This window comes from Crotalus tigris, unplaced genomic scaffold, assembly GCF_016545835.1.
Source record: "Crotalus tigris isolate CLP2741 ecotype Arizona unplaced genomic scaffold, ASM1654583v1 scf7180000017685.4511686, whole genome shotgun sequence".
Lineage (NCBI taxonomy): Eukaryota > Metazoa > Chordata > Lepidosauria > Squamata > Viperidae > Crotalus > Crotalus tigris.
This window is the reverse complement of record NW_024096565.1, coordinates 3,615,897-3,634,691: the sequence shown is the minus strand read 5'-3', so window position 1 is coordinate 3,634,691 and position 18,795 is coordinate 3,615,897. Positions and strand designations below refer to the sequence as shown.

The 18,795-nt window shown below is 33.8% G+C and overlaps 2 protein-coding genes across 3 annotated transcripts in view; one reads left to right on the top strand and one right to left on the bottom strand.

Moving 5' to 3' along the window:
* PCCA (propionyl-CoA carboxylase subunit alpha) overlaps positions 1-18,795 on the top strand; it is a 243,730-nt gene that overhangs the window by 214,819 nt on the left and 10,116 nt on the right. Inside the window, exon 23 of one of the 2 annotated variants that reach the window (XR_005556076.1) lies at positions 12,605-12,737. Coding sequence is in view for 1 of the 2 variants with exons in the window: in XM_039337756.1 (XP_039193690.1) it covers positions 12,605-12,745 (141 nt within the window). In the remaining variant the exon portion in view is untranslated. Of the gene's footprint in view, positions 1-12,604; positions 12,746-18,795 lie in introns of those variants that run through there. The other variant, XM_039337756.1, reaches the window with a different exon arrangement.
* The window catches only part of GGACT (gamma-glutamylamine cyclotransferase), a 35,327-nt gene continuing 29,283 nt past the window's right edge, over positions 12,752-18,795 (bottom strand). Inside the window, exon 2 of the transcript XR_005556077.1 lies at positions 12,752-13,437. The gene's annotated coding sequence lies outside the window, so the exon portion shown is untranslated. The remainder of the gene's footprint in view (positions 13,438-18,795) is intronic.

The window sequence follows — 18,795 nt, the reverse complement described above, 5'->3', positions numbered from 1 at the left end:
CTTTGGCAGTTATTTTATTTGGGTTCTTAAAAAATCCATAAATGATGCAGATAACTGGGGAACACAAATGGTAACATTTGATGTTATGATTATTTTAGAAAAATCATCTTGAAATGAAAGTTGTCCTCCCTGATTTTTATTTTTACTAAATAAATCAGAGGGAAAGAGATTGAGAGAGAAAGAACACGTTTACATCAGACTCCATGTGTACAACCAGGAGTGATTAAATAATAGATTGTGTCAGTGTAACATATTGACACTATCCATTGGATGTTATCAAACAGCCTAAGCTAATAGAATGATTTACTTCATGTTTAACTGCCTTTTTCAATTAAAGGTAGCAAATGTTGTGGGATTTGAGTCTAAGTGAACAAACAATATATTTTCTCCTATTAACACCATCATTGCTGACATGCAACCGATGGGAATTTTTCCCTATTGCTGCAGGCTATAATGGGATGGTTTAAATGGTCATGAGGGAAAAAAAGTGATTAATGATTAGGAACTTGACTTCACAGCTCTTTTTTTCCTCCGTGCATTTCCATTTGTGTCAACTAGCTGCACACTTGGGAGATGTTATTTCCATGTAATCAACGTAGTTTTATTTCTGCCTCTATTTGTTTCCATTTCATGAGACCCATTGGTAATTCAGTTCTAGCTTGCATTTCTTTGGGTGTGTCAGTTCCAGTAATGATAAAAGAGGACATGTGCAGCTGTTTATTAGCCTGGTGACTAAAATTTCAGCTTCTGAACCTGAGTATCATGGTAGACACAGGGATCCTTTTTTTATTGCGCACCAAGTTGGAGGTTACATGATTGCATCTGGGAGGAGCTATTGAAATTAGTTGAGCATTAAGCTGACATCATATAATTATAATAATTAAGAAATTGCCTCTGCAGCATCTAGAACAATCCACATTAGTGCCCTTTTGTTAATAAACTTCACATCTCTGTTTTTTTGTTGGGCAGCTCACTCAACCTTTTGGAATTCTCCTTGTCAATAGTAGCAAGACTATTGGGTATATAGTACAACAGTATGCAAAGTTTCCAACCCTTTTCTTCATCAAAAATTGATCATTACAATTATGTTAATAAACCCAAAAGATGAGAAGAAAAACATTTTTATAGTTCAGCTATTATTCAAGAACAAGAAGCAGATTTAACGATTGACAAAACATTGCTATTTGCCAAATCAGACTGTTGACAGTATCTGTCCTAACTTTCTCCAGTCTCATTCTTTTCTGATATGTAGGGTTACATTTCCTAAATTGCTTTCAAGAGAGTCTGTTGTGTCCTGTGTCCACTCCTCCACAGCTGAGAAATAATTAAGTGGCTGAAATCAGACAGTGAATTGGGAAAGAACAGAAAGATTATATAGTGAATATACTTGGTTAGTTTAGAGGAAAAAGAGTCCAAAAATGAACACAAGTTTCTCCTTTGGTATTTGGAATAGAATTTTCCATTTACACAACAATCGCTCCTTCGCCACATTTCATAGTTAAGTTGAAACGAGATTTTTTTATTGAGTTTTTCAATTTATGATGGATAATACAGTTGTTTATTTGGAGAAAAAGTTAGGGAATTAGGTTATGGGTCAGGTGCCATAAATCGTTGTGGAATTTATGATATATGAATGGTCTTAACAATTAATTCATTTGTGAAATTTACTGTGGTACTGTATTGAGGTTGACTTCTGCCTGACAAATCTAATATTTGGGTTTGTCTTTATTCATAGATGATAGGTTGATGTCAACTATGATAATTACATAGAGTCTCACTGTTTAGATAGAGTACATCTTAAGAAAAAAAATAGAAGGGGTGCTTGTTTTAAAGACCACCTGACAATCACCATAAGCTTTTGTTTGACTATTGTTGTAAACAAGGTGTATGAGATGACCAGGCTGAGCCCAAGGGGTGTGCGTATCAAATGCATAATCACTATGAAGTCACTACACCCCCAAAGGAAGACCTATGTCCAGGCCCCCTTGAAGTCCATTGACTCTTAGCTGGTGCCAATTTGCCTCGATTATTAGTACAGCAGATTCTTGTCTATAGCTAGCATGAAATAAAGTGCTTTTGCACTTTATCCTGGCTCCTAATTTCTTGTGCCTGACACAAAGAATTACAGAAAATTTACTTGATCTGATCTACCATGATTCTTTTTACAGCAAAAAAAAAAAAAAAAAAGCATTGTGTGGAAAATTCCTAGTACTTTAACTAGCATTCTCAGTATTTCATTGTTCATAAGGGGGGAAAAAAAATCTGATGTCATAAATCACACAATGATTCTTTTAAAGAAAAGGTGTCACTATCTTAGGGTATTGGATTTGAGTCTTCCAAGATGTAAATCTCCCTCACTCATTGAAATTCATTAGGAGATTTTGGATCAGTCATTTTTTCTCAGCCCAACCTAAACAATAGGAAGGCTGATTATCATGTAATCCAGCAGTCCCCAACCTTTCCTCCTCCATGGATCTGCAGCCATGGTGGTGGCAGGGGTGGTGGTGGCAGAGAGAGCATGATTTCATGCACTTGTCTGCCACTTGTTCAAATGCAGCTTCGTGCACTCACCCACTGCTTGTGCGGCCTTGTTCCCAACAAGTCATGCCCAGTATCAGCTGTGGACCGAAGATTGGGGACACCGAAGTAATCTACCAGAAATTCTTGGTGGAAGCTTTTAAGGAAGTTTTCAAGGTCTAGTAGTAGAGTCCAAGGAATAAAAAAGGTTGTTTCTTCCACACAGGAGCCTTTGGTCTCTTTCTGAAGATTTAAATGAAATAAACATCCAGTTTCAACCCCACTTTTTTTTTTTAGATAGCTCAATATAAAATTGCTGGGACCGTATTTATGAATACTACTCATTCATCAAGATGAGGCATACACAGATTTTATCCTTGAAACTTTTATCCCTGAACTTCATATTCAGTCACTAGATGTATTTAGGTCCTTGTGTTATCTGATGTTCTACTTCTGAAGAGACTTCTTCAAAATGTGATTCTATGGCCATGCTACCACTGCAGTGGATTCTTCTAATTATCTCTAATAATTCTTAATTCATGGACCTTCATTGATTCCCAGGAGAATGGCTTGAGGTTTTGTTGATTTCCTGGAATGTAGCTGGATGATGATCAAGAGGAAGAGACCTCTTCTTTCAGAACATTACTGGGAAATCCTCCTAGAAGAAACATGGGAATTTGAATCTGTAAAACATGATTTTATGTTATATCTTTTTATGTTTATATCCTACCCCATTGTGGGCTATCCCAATCTTTAAATGTAGATATTATCAAAGTTTTGGCCGGCTGAATGTTGTGCAGGCCTGGTCTATCATGTAATGCCAACTCTTTTTTAACTGTCTTCCAGTTTCAAGCTTCTTTATGATTATGGTTGAAAGTTCAAAAGTATAGAAATACAAAATGGCTAAACTTGCAAAAATTATGAACCACAATTAAAATTAATTACAGGTAATCCTCATTTAGTAACTGTCTTTGTTTGATGACAGTTCCCAATTATGACAGTGAAAAAAAAGTAACTTTACAACCAATCTTCACATTTATAACTTATGCAGGTCTGTAAAGCAAAGGAAACTGAAATAAGATCATTCCCCCAAAGTCTCTTTTGATTTGTTATTGCCTTGGGATGTCAGTTGAATATTTTCACATTTTGTTTAGTGATGTGACAAAGATCCTGCTTTCATAGAATTATTATTTTGATGTTCTGGCATACTGGTCCAAGATGTCCTCTTAAGATTGTTAAGCTTATATGCTGATGATGCAGCAATCCTCTCCTTAATATCAGTGCATCTGAGATGGAGTCTCCATCCTCTTCTTCTTTCAACAAGAAGTTCTTAGGGGTTGTACAACATAACTAAAGTAATCGCTTTCTCTAAAGGGTTTTTCTCACTGTCACCATTGGAATATTAATGGCTTTAGCACTGAGCAAATTAAAGCCTTTATTTTCTTCAAGCTTTGGTGACTTGAAATCAATAGCAAGTTAACATCACAACTAGCATTTTGCATTGTGCTGTCAGGATAAGAATTGTATCTGAGCTTCAATGAAAGTTTTCAGAGCCAAGTTCATTTGGCATCTGTGAGCTTGTATGTAGATTTGGTGCTATCATGGCTTAAGCTTTGTAGAGCTAGTTCAGTCTAAATTGTTGGTAAACTTGGTCACAAGTCTCCATTGCATGTCACATTTCTTCCTGAGACTGGAATCTCACCTTCTTTCCATGGAGATCCACATGTGGCTTTGCTTCTGGAAATATTGGATGAGTTTTGGAGGTAGCACATTGGCCTCAGTGAAGGACAACTTGGAAGTCATGGATCACAGGTTTAAAATATTGAAGACTACTGAGTTCACTTGCCTTCCAACAGAGACTAAATAAAACACCATTCTTGTATGGCGCAGGCTTGTTTGAGGAACTATTCTATTGTACCATGATTTAGCAAAGATAGTTCACCTGCTTTCAGAAAAATGTTCACCCATTGCAGTATTTTGCTATTGGCCCTGCTAGAAGTAAGATTCTGCAACTGTTGAGGGAAATTTCAGTAACATCTTTGCATAAGAGAGGAGTTGCCTGTGCTTGCTGCAAGAAACTGATACCACCTCTCTCATGCTTTTTGCTTTTATGCTTCTACACTGCACGGGATGGCAAGCTCATCAAATGATGTGTTTCTTAACTCTCAGAGGAGGAGGATAATCTCTTCATTTTAGCTGATGGGTTCCTAGAGTAACCAAAGGAGTGGCAATTGCCACCACTACCAGTTATTCAATGGTTTAGCAATTTTGTTTTTAATGTCAGCATTTGTCTATACCTCTTAGTTTTTCACAGTGGCCTTTTTTATTTCCCAGTAAGCAAGTTTGTTTTGGCCTTTGACTGAAAAATTAAGTAATATAATTTTCTCAGTGACTTTTACATGTTCCAGATCTGAAACCCATCTATTTTCCACATAGACAGACAGACAGACAACCTTTATTGTCATTTTTTTTACTGTGGGCACAATGGCACACATTAAAAATAAATTTTAGTTGCTCACTCTCAAAGTATACACATACATAACACACATTTAAACATATTATAAACAACATATGTATAAACCTACACCCTTACATATAAGTAACATATAAATATTAATCACTGTCCATCTTGAATACATAAAGGAAGGAGGAAGATTGTGGGATTAGTTGAATTTTTTTAAAAAAATGTTTTCTTGCATTGCTAAATCCTTCAGGATTTAACTCAGTTTACCATATTAGGTTTACATTAGTGATTTTTTTCCCCGCAAAATAAAATTAACATGTTGGTTTATTATGGAATTCTGAATGATGCAGAAGAACAAACTGCTTGAGAACATAAAGGAAAGATGGGAATTCTCTGGGTGATTCTAAGTGAGCATGAATTAGCACCTATTTGGAGATTATTCCATTCCATTCCATTCTATTCTTTAAAAAAAGAATGGTATCTATAGTACACACAGAGAATAGCTAAATATTGCTTTTCCAGATTGTGTGGCACTTCCTTCATAAGATTGGTGTCAAGATTTTTTCTGTTCCATTTATACTAAACAATATTGAAAGGAGGATTATTTTGAGTTTCTCGTGCTCTCCTCTTTTACAGGGCTTGTAATCTTCTATGCAAATTCCCCTAAAATATTTAGCTCATTCCTTCTTCTTCCTTATGTTAGCTCTAAATTCTATGATACTGTAATATCTTTCTGAGGAGTTTGGAAAGATTAACTTAAGTAGTTGTTTTGCAGTGGTTTTCAATTCTTCAGTTAGACCATGTCCAGACAATATTCCACTGAAATCTACTTTTTTCACACACATGATGCTTTAATGAATCAGTTCATTAATTGTACCAACCTCATTTAGAATACCTCTCTTTATCTAGAATATGTCTGGCTTGTATATCATTTTCTGTTCCTAACTTTTTTAATTCAGTCAGTTCAGATCCTTGGAACAATGAAACAAATTGTGAATCAAAATGCTAATACCTCTGCTAGGGAAAATTTTTCATTCCCAGAATTTCTTAAGCTAGCCATAGAGTTATTAATAAGGTATTAATAAAGTATTAATTTTTATTTTCAAATTTATAATATGGACATATTCCTCTCATCTCATGTTTTTTCCAGTTTTGATAATGCTTATGTAATATACAGTACTTCAAGTTAGACCCATGACTTTGATAGTCAAAATAAATGACTTAAAATAACTTTTTGTCTTAACAGTTCAGTCCACATATTCTGCATACTTTAAAAATAAATTTGAAATTAATCTATTTCTGTTTTACCTGAAAGGTGAATTAGATTGGAATAAAATCTAGAATTTTTTTTTTTAAATATTTAGTGGGGTTACATAATTAATTTTTCTAAAAAATATATAAATGAATGTTTGTTGTTGCAAAGTACACAGTACAAACAAAACAATTTTATATTACGCAACCCAAAGATTACTTTTATATGGAAAAATTCAGTATGTAAAACCCCTTCAATAGAACTGGAAAGACACTGTTAATTATCTGGCAATAGTAAGAAATAGGAACACAACATGTATTAAAATAAATTGATGGCAGACCTTTGTGAGCAATATGACAAAATGCTTCCTCTTTACACTTATAGTGGGAAAATTCTCAAAAGTTGTTTTGAGTCTATCTACATTGGGATTTGTGCAACTTTTGTGTTTTGCAAATCTTTTACATGTGTTACTTTCTGAGAATTACCTTATTTATAACTGTTAATTCTCTCACTCCAATTCAGCATTGTCTTGTTTTTTTCTCTTGTATAATTTCCTAGTTGTTTCTGGGTTTTTTCCCCCAAAATGTGTACTTACTGAACAAGACTGAAGATTCTTTTGATATCTTAATAAATGAAAACTCTAATTGTAGTCAAATGTATTTATTATTTTTACTTCTAATTTTCTAATAACCAAAGTTCATTTGTAGATTAGAGCCCTTTTCATGCATCTGATAAAATAGCTTCTAGTCCAGAAAGGATTAAAATCATAATAAACTAATAGTTACTGGATTTGGCTTTCCTACAACAAACTAACATGTCATCTTACTGGAATTCACTTGAAAACACAATTTAGGTTTCTGCTGAAGTCCCTTACTTTCTCTCTCTCCTCAATACACTGCTCCTTAAACCATGAGGTAAACTCTTTCTCAACACATCAGTATGTCACTTATTTGTAGTTTTTCAAGAAGTCTTCAGCTCATGAGCAGGTTTCAAAGGAACCTCATCTCCATATGGTTTTTTACTGGATAATCCTTTATCCACCATCTTCAGCTCTCATTCCCCTGCTTTCTTGCCTGTGGCTACGTTTCTATTTCTGCATCAATTAGTCCAGTGATTTATACAACAAGCAAGCAGTTTAGAGGTAAATGGTACACAATTAACATCTCATTCCACCATAAAGGGTATGCTAAATACCCTAGTCACTGCTTTCTCTGCCTGGAATTGAAATAAGTGTTTGTCCTAATTCATATGCTAGCTGATGTGAAGTGGGCCTTCTTTGTGCTGCACTACACCATTAATCTAATTATAGATAGCTGCAAATGAAGTGCTGTCTGAGCACAGAGACTGAAGAAAAATAGCGCTTTTGTCATTTAGCATGACTCTGTGAAGTAAGATCACACTTTGCATGGCAGGCTGGCAAAATGGAGATCTGAATAATATTGCTGCCTGTTGCATACTTTCTAATTACGAGAGCCTTGTAAACAGAAGTAAGTGCTGGTGTAAATAGAGCTGTAGATATGCTGTCATTTGGCTTATAGGAGGGAAAATCCTTTGAGTGCTGTTGTATTAAATGATGCATCCTGATTGACAGGAACCTTGAGACTACACTGATGGAGTTGTCAAAGCATTATGCTAACAGACTGCTCCACTGACTGCAGATGTACAGAGCGCTGCTATTCAAACAGCTGAGTGTTATCTGTTCATTTTACCTTGTCTGTGTTATAACTGCACACAGTCTATTTCTGTGTGCTTTTGATTGTGATTGGTCAACCTTAACTTAACTTTACTTTGTAAGGCTTAGTTCTTCTTATGGAGTTCTCCTTGCTTAGCATGTTTGAGTGTAACTGGCAAATCTAGCCTCTACCACAAGAACTTTGAATGATGCAAGGGTTGACTCGTTAGAGGTAGGTTGTTGTCAGTATTATTTTTCTTTGCAATTATATTTTCTGTTTGCAATTCCTAATTCATGCTATCCCTCAGCTACTTCAATTAGCTAATTCAACTAGTCTGCAACATTCCTCACTCAGTCTTTGCTTCCTTTTAAAGTTTAAAATCCTTCCTTTCTCACGTAGGCTTATTCACTTTTCAGTTCATCCGACTTACAATCAAGGAGTAGTTGTGCTGCTGGTGATGCTAGAAAGCTTTCAGTCCACTTTTTTTCAGAGCCAGGTATTGATCAGTTCTGATCGTCTCACATTCTTCACATTTACATGTCCTAAAGTTACATTTCTCCTTTGAACCAGCCCAGATGTTAACATCTTTGATATGTGCCTCCCAATCCATAGATCCTTCTGGTTCAGACCATTCATTCTTAAACTGAGAAACTATTGGATGAAGGAATACTTTTTGGAGGACATGACATTAACTGGGATTCATTGAAGGCAAAATATTCACCCAATCGCATTTTTTTTTTAAAAAAAGATCCGCTTTATAACACTTTTGGCGTTCTGTGTCCATAAGGGCTTTTTTGTGTCCATGTCCATAACTCTGCTCCCAAAGGATTTCCCCCCAAAAGTTCACTGCTGAAGTTAACTTTTTAAAAAAACAAAACCCATTACAATAGCTCCTTTTCTCCCCCCCCCCAAACAAGCCAAAGAACAATAAACAAATACAAAAGGAAAGGGAATAACTCATCAATAACAAAGGCCTGCATTTTAAAAGCCTTTTTGCTTACTGGCTCTCTCATCTCATTCCAAGCAAAGCAAGAGTCCTGCAGAGAAAATATCCAGAAGAGAGGGGAATGCTAAAATAGGAATAAGCAGAAGGATTGGTAGGGGACATAATGGAGACAAGGAAGCTTGTGCTACATAGCAGTTAGGAGACACTTTCAGAATCTCATATTCTCTGGTACTGGTTGATTATGAGAACTGAAACTATTTTCCATTTAATGTTACAAACTTGAGATACTTTCAGAAATATGTAAAGCTTACTTTTGAAGTGCTACAGTTTTTTAAAAGCCTAACAATATACCAAAATGAAACGTATTTTGCAGTATGAAGCCAGGTAGCATATCATTTCTGATGTTGACCTAGAGATCTAACTTGATTTGTGTTTCTTTCTAAGGTGGCTATTTTTTTATCAACATTTCCAAACTACATCTAAAAAAGGCATTTCTTTAGATCTTGAAAGTGTACATTTTGATACACATTACGTTCTCTCAGGTATAATTTTATACGATGATAATTCATCTTTTGATGAATGGATTTTGCAAAGAATTGGTATTATAATTTATTTTGGAAGCTTTTTTTGTCTTTCCATGTAACTTAGATTTTAACAGAAGGAAGAAAACTATTGGCATTATAATTTCCGGAAAGAATCTTATCCTTTAAATACCATCAGATATTAGTACAACTTGATTGAAAACTCACAGTGCAATATAGGAGCAAGTAGAGTATGTTATTTGGCCTGTTGTGGAAGATAGAAATTCTGATAACTTTTGCAATAAATTCCATTAAGGTCCCTTCCTATGTTCTTTGTTGCAGATGTGCATTTCTAGGGCACTGATGATCATTTTGCTTGAATTGAAAAATATTTTTCTTCCTAGGAAATTATAAATTGCAATTAACAAACTTATATTTCAAGACACTTTAATTTTAAAAAATTAGATATAAAAAGATAACAGCTAACACTTAGTTTTTAGAACAGTATTAACAGCTCGGATCCATTATAATCTCTTCTATGTATTTTATTAATTTGTGGTTCTTATTCAGATGCCTGCATGTATCACAACAGTCTTTATTATAGGAAATCCAAATAGATTGTTTTTATCAAAACTAACCCATTTTGTGTTTGTGGGATGCATATGTGTTTGTGGTGGGGAGGGATTTTTTAAAATAAGGAAGCTAGTGTGAGAGGAGGTTTTGTGTGTGGAGGGGGTCTCAAGGAAATGTGTAAAGTCTACGTATTTTTAGATGTGTATTTCTCTATAAATCAGTGAATAACATAAATGGTACACATAGTGTAAATTAAAACGTTGTCTTCACAATAATAATCTATCTGGGTGGTAGTAATCCCAGTTATATAAAAGGCAATAAAAACAGTTTTTAACTGAGTGTTGTGAAGCAAAATGCAATAAACATTATTACAGCGTGGAATAATTATGTTGAAGATTTTATTTGGTGATTTCCTTGCTGATTTCTGCATAAGTGTTGATTTCTACTGTATATGGGTGCTTAGTTTGTGTGTCTATATATGTGTGAAGAAGGGAGGGAGAGAGGGGAAGAGAGAGAAAGAGAAGAGCGAGAGCAAGCACTGTTGTTTAGCTTAGCTTTGATTATAAAGGAATTGCAGAGTATTTTTTTTTTCAAAAGTGTATCCATCTTGGTTTTTTGTGGAGTAACTTTTTTAAAATGGATTATATACAGAGCACACAACAGCACAATAAAATAAAACTAATACTTTATTTATTCATTCATTCATTTTATATCCTATCTTTATTTTGGATAACTCAAGCTGGTATACCTAATGCTCCCTCTCCCTGTTAGAGAGAGATTTTGAAACCTCACAAAAATGAATAATAATTATATAAGAGCATGAAATGTATTATCACTTTGATCTTCTCTTTGCTATGTCTTGATGGACTGAGTGCTCTTCAGGTAACCAAGAAATAAAATGTAAACTATTAGGTTAAAGAACAGTAGCTCCCAAGCCTGTCCCTAGTTATATTATTACTTTGTGGATAAATCAGAGGATTTAAACGGTATTCTTTACAACTTAAACTGAGAAATCTGGAAATAATGAGCATTTTCTCTTAAACATGTCCATCATTCCATTGCAATAGATGTTATAGATCATTGGAGATTGGTTTGCTAGACCTGCACCCAATACAGTCTGCTTTTTCAGGGTGAAATGGGCTTATGCTTATAAGGTTATGTCTAATTATTTCTAAAAGATCAGTTTGAGAATGGGTCCTGAGATTCAGTAGCCAAACACTATTAATTAGTTTGTTTTACAGTATTATATAATATTATATATGATATTAGGCATAACCCTGATTATACATTGCTTTTCAATGGGCAGAGATCCTTCCTCAGATAGAACAATGTAGCAAATGCCTTGAGATGTTTGAAAATGATGGTTATTGGTTATTGAAGCTAAAATATTTTATTTTATTTGCATTCTGAAACTATTAAATTGCTTAAGGCTCTAATAGTGAAAAATGAGTTAAAATAATCAGAAATCCTAGATATTATGGCTGGCTGGTCTCAGTGTATATTAGATTATTATCTGCCCTTCCTACACCCACATTTTTTAAAAACTAAAACCAGTCATTAGTGGAAGAGCTGCATTTGTTCTTTTGTCTGCTGATGGCCAAAGATAAAGTTTCTGGTGGACTCCTGCTGCCATCTGCTGGAGGCCTAGAAGCAATGTCCAGAACAAGTTTTAAAAACAGATGCCATATAAAAAATGTTAAAGGAAAAGAATCTAGTGGGAAGATCAAATCACTGGAATTTTGGTGATTATGTAAAATGTATTAGTAAGTAGTAAAAACGGAGAATAACTTTTTCCCTCTTAAAAAAATTGTTGGTCATTTTGGTTACATTAACATAAAAATTTACACAGAAGCAAACCTATTTGCAAAGCACAGAAAGTTTATATGAGTTAAAAACATTTACTTATTTAGCATAGCTTGTACTTCTGATTATTTTGATAGTCTACTTAAATTGAACTTGGATTTTCAGAATCTGATGATCTAAGAGATTGCAACATGTGGGCTTTTTTAGGGGAAAAAATAAAACTATAACTTTCTTTTTGTTTCATGTTTTTGATTCATGGCGGAATATCTTGATTTTTGTACATTAATAAGAATATACCTCTTGGATAAGTTAATCTATTTTCTTACATTTACATATCTATTTTTGGAAGCATGACTGGCAGAAGATGGAGAGAGAAAAATATAGTATATAATCGGTATTAAAATAAGACAATCATTTTGGTTAAGGTTTGTAGTGTACAAAATAAAATTAGAAAATGTTTACAACACTCAAACATGCAGAAAGACAAAATTTGGTTTATTTTGTTAAACTATATAATGACAAATACTGGATTATATATAATGAAATCTACAATACAGATACGTTTTAAAATAATTATTTTATTAAAGATGCAAATTATGTTTTCTATTTTAGGGATGACCCAACAGTATTTTAAATGACTTATCAAATTTAGCCAAGTATATTGCACATTGTTTCCAATATCCTTTAAAAATGCAACTTTTTTTTAATTTCTCAAGTGTCATCCCAAGATTAAGATATCAACACAACATACTTGTTCAAGATTTTAGATATTATGTTCTTTTTAAAAAATAATACTGTTTTGGATATAATTTGCTTTTGTAACAGTTCTTTCTCATCTCTTCTCCTTTTTCCAAGTACAAATTGCGTGTATTGACCAAACTTGCTGCAGAACTGAGCAAATACATGCAAGAAAAAGTTACGAAGGATACCACATCTATCATAAGAGCCCCAATGCCTGGAGTAGTAGTGGCAATATCCATAAAACCTGGTGATACGGTAAGAGCTTCTCTTTTCCTAATATCCATTTAAATTAAGAATATTCTTCATTGAAGTATTAAAAAAATAGTTTTTTAAAAATACACCCTTGAAAACATAAGAAGTATATATACATATGTAACTCTTCAATAGGTAAGTTTAAGATGAAACCCTAACTAATTAAAATGTGTATATTTTCTGGTGAATGTTAATTTATTGTTATTTGAAATATAACATATAATATGAATAATATAATATATCAACTATAATATATTTTTGAAAATCTTCATTTTGAAACTCGACAATAGCTCAACTTTCATTTAGAATGCAGAAGTTATTACAAAGCTGGAGACTTAATATGGATGATGATGATGATGGTGGTGGTGGTGGTATCTTCAATTGAACAATAGAATTAGAAGAAACTGAAATTGATTTAATTGTATTTTATTTCATCAAGAATTACTTTCTTTGTAAACTAGGACAAGAAACTTTCTGATCAAATTATATTTTTAAGATACATATTTTATTCTTGAAGATCAGTAGTCTCTCTGTTGAGAAAGCAAGCTTACTATTTTTGGCTCTTTTGGAGAGAAGCTGGAAAGTTTCAAAATCCAATCCTGATAAATTTAGTTGTCCAATATTGTGTGGTGGGAGGTGAGAGAGAAAATTGTTCCTATGTATGCTGAATTTCAGAATGGTGATCTTGGATTGTTCTGAAATAAAATAAGAACTGCATGTAATGTTAGACTCTTAAGTTTCTTAGTCCTTCTCGAAGCAGTGGTTTGGTCCTAAAGCAGAAAAGTGCTTTCAGTCCAAGCTTAGAAAAATCTTGTTCGGTAAGGCCAACATTAAAGTAAGATGATAATTTATATACCAGTGGCAATAAAAAAAAAGATTGACCTCTAAAGACTTTTAAAAACAAGGGAAAGTACTGATAATTTATAATTTATGTATTCATTAGAACTAGTGAAACATTTTACACACAAATTGTTGATTCCCATGGTTTTTTTTTTAAACTATGTGAGAATACTCCCATGCCTACCATACATTTATTAAATGGCATTTCTGGAAGAGACCACATACTTATATAATCAATATGTATAGCTTTGAAGTTGCTAATGGTTTCTTTATATTCTGAAAATAAAGCTCCGCCACCTGTATTTTTTTAAATTATTGGATTATTATATTATGTAAGCCTTAGAAAATCCAAATTATTTTACAGATTTGGAAGGGACCTTGGAGATCTTCTAGTCCAACCCCCTGCTCACATAGTTAACCTTATACCACTCTGGACATATAGATATGTAGAATACCTGTATTCTATAGAGTTCCCCAGCCTGGCAACTGAATCAATTCGCTGGATTTTATTTTTTTATGAATTCACATTGGTTTTATTTATTAAGTTATACAAAAGGAGAAGTAACTGGATGATGTCCCTGAGTTAACATGTTACCCCTTAGCCTAGAAGGTAAAAACATTTGTATGCTGCCCAGTTGACAGATAATTCATCTTTTGTGTTGATGTTATATTTTGAAGGAAAAAACTCTTAAGATGGATTTTAAAAACTGCTCATAGAATTTTTTTCTATAGTTCTTAAGAAAAAGCATAAATGTTGTGAACTTTGTTATTATGTATATTTGTATATAAATAGAAATAGATCAAAATTAGGTTCAGCATACTTCTAACAAAACCTGCAAACTTCACCTTTTATTGTTACCTCACAAAAAAGGGGAACTATGTTTGCATTTTATAGTTACATTTAAAAACAAAGTTACAAAAAGGACAAATAATTCATTTTAAAGTGTTGCTTTAGCTTGATTTCCACACACACCAGCGTATGCTTTAGAGATAACTTTCTTAGCTAAACAAGTTGTACTTGAGCTTTACTCTAAAAAATATATTAAATATTTTGTCTTTTAAGCTCTGAAAAAGTGTTTGTAAGAAGTGACTATCAATTCACCTTAACATTTATTATCATGTTAACATATATAGAATAATTGCAGAATGAGACAACCCGCCATGGCCAACTCACCTCAGGACAACTCGCTGTGGGACAATTCAACAGTTCAATTTAATTATTTAAAAGAATTAAAACATTATTTTAATTTTTATCATTCACATTTTATTGTGTCCCTCCTTTGGCATCCTTTCCTTAATGATTCTATTTGACTATTTCTTTGACATTACTGTAACTCGTGTCCTGCACTGAATTGTTCCGTGGTGAGTTGGCCATGGATAGTTGTCATAGACCGCAAAAACTGAGCAGACGTTAGAAAGGAATCTATTGACTACTTTTTCCTCTGCCATATGAAGGTGGAAGCCTTTCCTTTCCTCTATGCCAAACAGTTGGAAGAAGTGAGGTAGCAAACAAATATATTTTTGTGTGTGTTGGGGGGGGGGAGGAAGAGGTTTAAAGACAAAGTGGGTATTTTCTATTAAGTCTATTTTATTGTAGTAGAATTAGAATGAGATTCAAATAATAAGATGCTAAAAAGTGCATCTTTTTGTTGAACTGCTTTTGTTGAATATTTTATCTGCATGAAGAAACAACTGCAAGAGGTTGGGCATTGAGCCAGGAAATTAAAACGGAGAAAGCATTCTTCTCATAGAATCAATTATTCTAAAAGTAATACAGTGGAATCCAAACAAGTTGTTAAATAATGAGAGAGATTTCTTTCCCCTATTCCCCCCCCTCCCCAAACCATACCTTTGCCTGCAGGGTTTTGCTGGAGGCACTGAGAAGCAGAGCTTCTGAACAGCTCAGGGTGATTTGGACTTGTCAATGATAATTGGACAGCTTTAATTGCAAAAACACATTTGTGGCGTTGAAAGGGAGTTTAGCCTAAACCCTTCCTTTCCAAGACTGATGTCAAAAAGTTTTCTCTGAAAATAGATGAGGTTGTATCAGGTCTCCAGACTGAAGAAGTAGCGAGATGATACAATTCAGCTTATATGTTTTGGCTGTCCATCAGGACAAAGAACATTATTGCAGCTATTCAAAGGCCTCGGTATTCTTATACACCAGGGGTTTTGTTCCCCTGTTTGAATCTGTCTTGACTTGTGTTTTTCCTCTCCACTGTTCAGGTAGCTTAAGCAGTATTTAAGTACACTTTTTATTTTCTAGTGCATTTACTAGTCAATAATATAATGAAGTGTGAAACAATATTACGAGAAATGTCAAAAACATTTTCTGTAGGCCGTTATACTAAACTGGTAGATATGCAAATTGTTTATGAGTGAAGTTTAGTATTGCATGAGAATGGGAGCCAGAGATGAAATATTATTTTGTGCTATCTCACAAGGAGGCTTTTGTTTTGCAGAGTGAAGCATCATGGTAAGAAAATACTAGGATGATTATAGCTTTCTTTCAATCTAGGGCCTAGGCCTAGACTGAAGTTGGAAAATGATGATGTTTATTTTACTCAGTTTTTTCGTATTTTCATTTCTGGTAAGATACTGTCTGCTTATCAACAATGAGGTAAACATATAGAAATATTGTATTGTGATGAACACAATTGAAGTTTTTTTTCTTTAGTTTCTTCTCCCCAGGTTTGGAAAAGGGTGGAGCAGCCCTACAAACTAACCAGAAAGCATACAGTTCTGTACTAACTGGTAAAGGACTGTTACTGAGATCGGTAGATCTTAGAGATCTATTGACAGATAATGCAGCCAGCACATTATATTGAAACAAGTAGGAATTGCTGATTAAAAAGAGAATATTTAAAATTCAGAGTTGAACTGTGGGATCCCTGGTGCTCTCTGAGCTTTTTTGCTTTCTTGCAGACTTTTCATTACTAAGCTAGGTAACATGAGTTCAACAGCTTCCCCACAAGCAGCAATTATTTCTATATGATGGCTTATCTACATTCAAAAGAACACATGATTTTAGGCCTCTTGGTCCATCAAGCATATTGGAGGAAGCATTACTCTACCTTACTGCATTGTCTGTAATGAAAAAAACACCCATAGTATGCATCTCAATTAAATGTCTCTATTGGAATCAGTCCATTCCAATGTAGACTATACATTCCAATAGACTTTTCTCATTAGTCACATGAAGCCCTTTTCATTAGATTTCTTTGTTTTTCCTTTAAATGAAAATAGGTATGCCTTGGGTATATCACTGGAACCTTTCAGTTTGCTTTATGGGGAAGGACTATTTTATAAAAAGTAGCTCAAAATTTATTCACACAGAACTAAGTATTCTTTATGTGGTTCTCTGGACATTTTTTTTCTCTTTAAATTAACATAGTGGATTATTGAACTTTTAAAATTCAAATAGTTTTATATTAATGTTTGATATTTGGGAATTTTTGAATCAAAACATTCACTTATTTTGCTCAAAACAGTTGAAGATTATCGCTGCTCTTGAAAGAGTACAGATTTGGGGCTATATTAGGGAGGGAGGGAGGGAGGGAGGGAGGGAGGGAAGGAAGGAAGGAAGGAAGGAAGGAAGGAAGGAAGGAAGGAAGGAAGGAAGGAAGGAAGGAAAGAAGGAAGGGCATTGCGATTCCTCAACAGTGAGGGTACAATTATTTTGTTGTGTTTGAAAAGTCACAGTGGCAGGTAGGAAGGAAGTTGAAGGTCAGAAAAATAAGTGCAAAATCATTTTGCATATGTGCAGACAGAATGGTGCTCTTTAAATTGTGAGATTGAATTGAACAATAGACATGAAGTTAAAGGAGTTTGATAAGGAGATCTCTAATTAGAAATATACTTTGTTTGACAGCACGTTATTACGTTTCTTTTATGTCGCATATGTTCTCTTTTAATGTAATATACATTTGTTGTATTAGCAGTGAGGTATTAACAGTATTTTCAAATTTGAACTGGGGTAAGTAATTAGGGTCATATGCTAAGCATATTGATCTATGTTACATGTAAATGTAAAATTCCCAAAGTATTGAATTACAGTATGCTCCAGAAGACCCTGAATTACTGGTTTAATCCTTATTGGGAATCATCAGATACTGATAGCCAGTTGTTATTCTGTGGAGTTCAAGATCTTGAGAGTGGATCTCTTAACAGACCCTTATCTTTTCTTTACTTGCGTTTAAATATAAGTAATACTTTTTGAAGACACAACCATATCAGCCTAAACCGAATTTTAGACATTGAGCGTCAATATACATAAGATATTTTATATAATGAGTATTTAAAAGAATCTTTGAATTTTCATAATCTTTAATGCTTCAGATCTATTTTTTTCTGTCTTTTTGTTTTATTGAGAAAATTTTATGAATATGTGCCAAGAATGTCTAGACCAGAACATCTTGAGGAAAAAACTATACAAGTACAGAAATAGTGTCTTTTTTTTCTTTTTTTGGAAATGGCTTGTACCTAGAGCGGTTTGGTCTGTTGGAAATGCAGGCAGCAATAGTTTCAGATCCAAAGTGAATCATGAGTGTCCCTTTAGATACCTCACAGGAGAACTGAAAGCATTTTACCAGTCAAATGGAAAGCGTATGATTTCAGACTTATTCAATTTTAGACTCACACAATTTAACTCTCTAACACTCAGTTTAAAAAGCCTAAGAAAACTATATCTTGCTGAGATTACAGATAATGTCCTGCCATTGTCCCGTCTCTCAAAATGTTGAAATGCAGCAATCCAAATACACCTTCCAGTCCTATCTCTTTCTTTCAGTTCACTAAGCACACTATAGGAGTTGGTGATTTCTTGTAAAATATGAGATCGGACTTTATCCTATCTGTTGCTTGTAACCTCCTCTTTTTCTTTAATGCTTTCCTTGTTCTTCAGTACTCAATTAAATACTCAATTCTTTAACATTAGCAAAAGTTTTGAAGTGGGCAAAGGCATATGTATAATTAAGGTCATGCTTCTTAAAATACCCTTTATGTAGCTTTGCATAACATTTAATGGATTCCAAATATTGTTTGCTGTATTTAACATACTGAGGTTAGTAACTGACATTTTTTTCTTTTACTTGATTGTAGCCCTTTGTTTAAGCAAGATTGCATTCTGCTTCAGTACTGGCATGATAAATTCATTTCATATTGAAAACAATATTATAGGGCATTAGACAGAGCATTTTGAGTCACTCTGATGC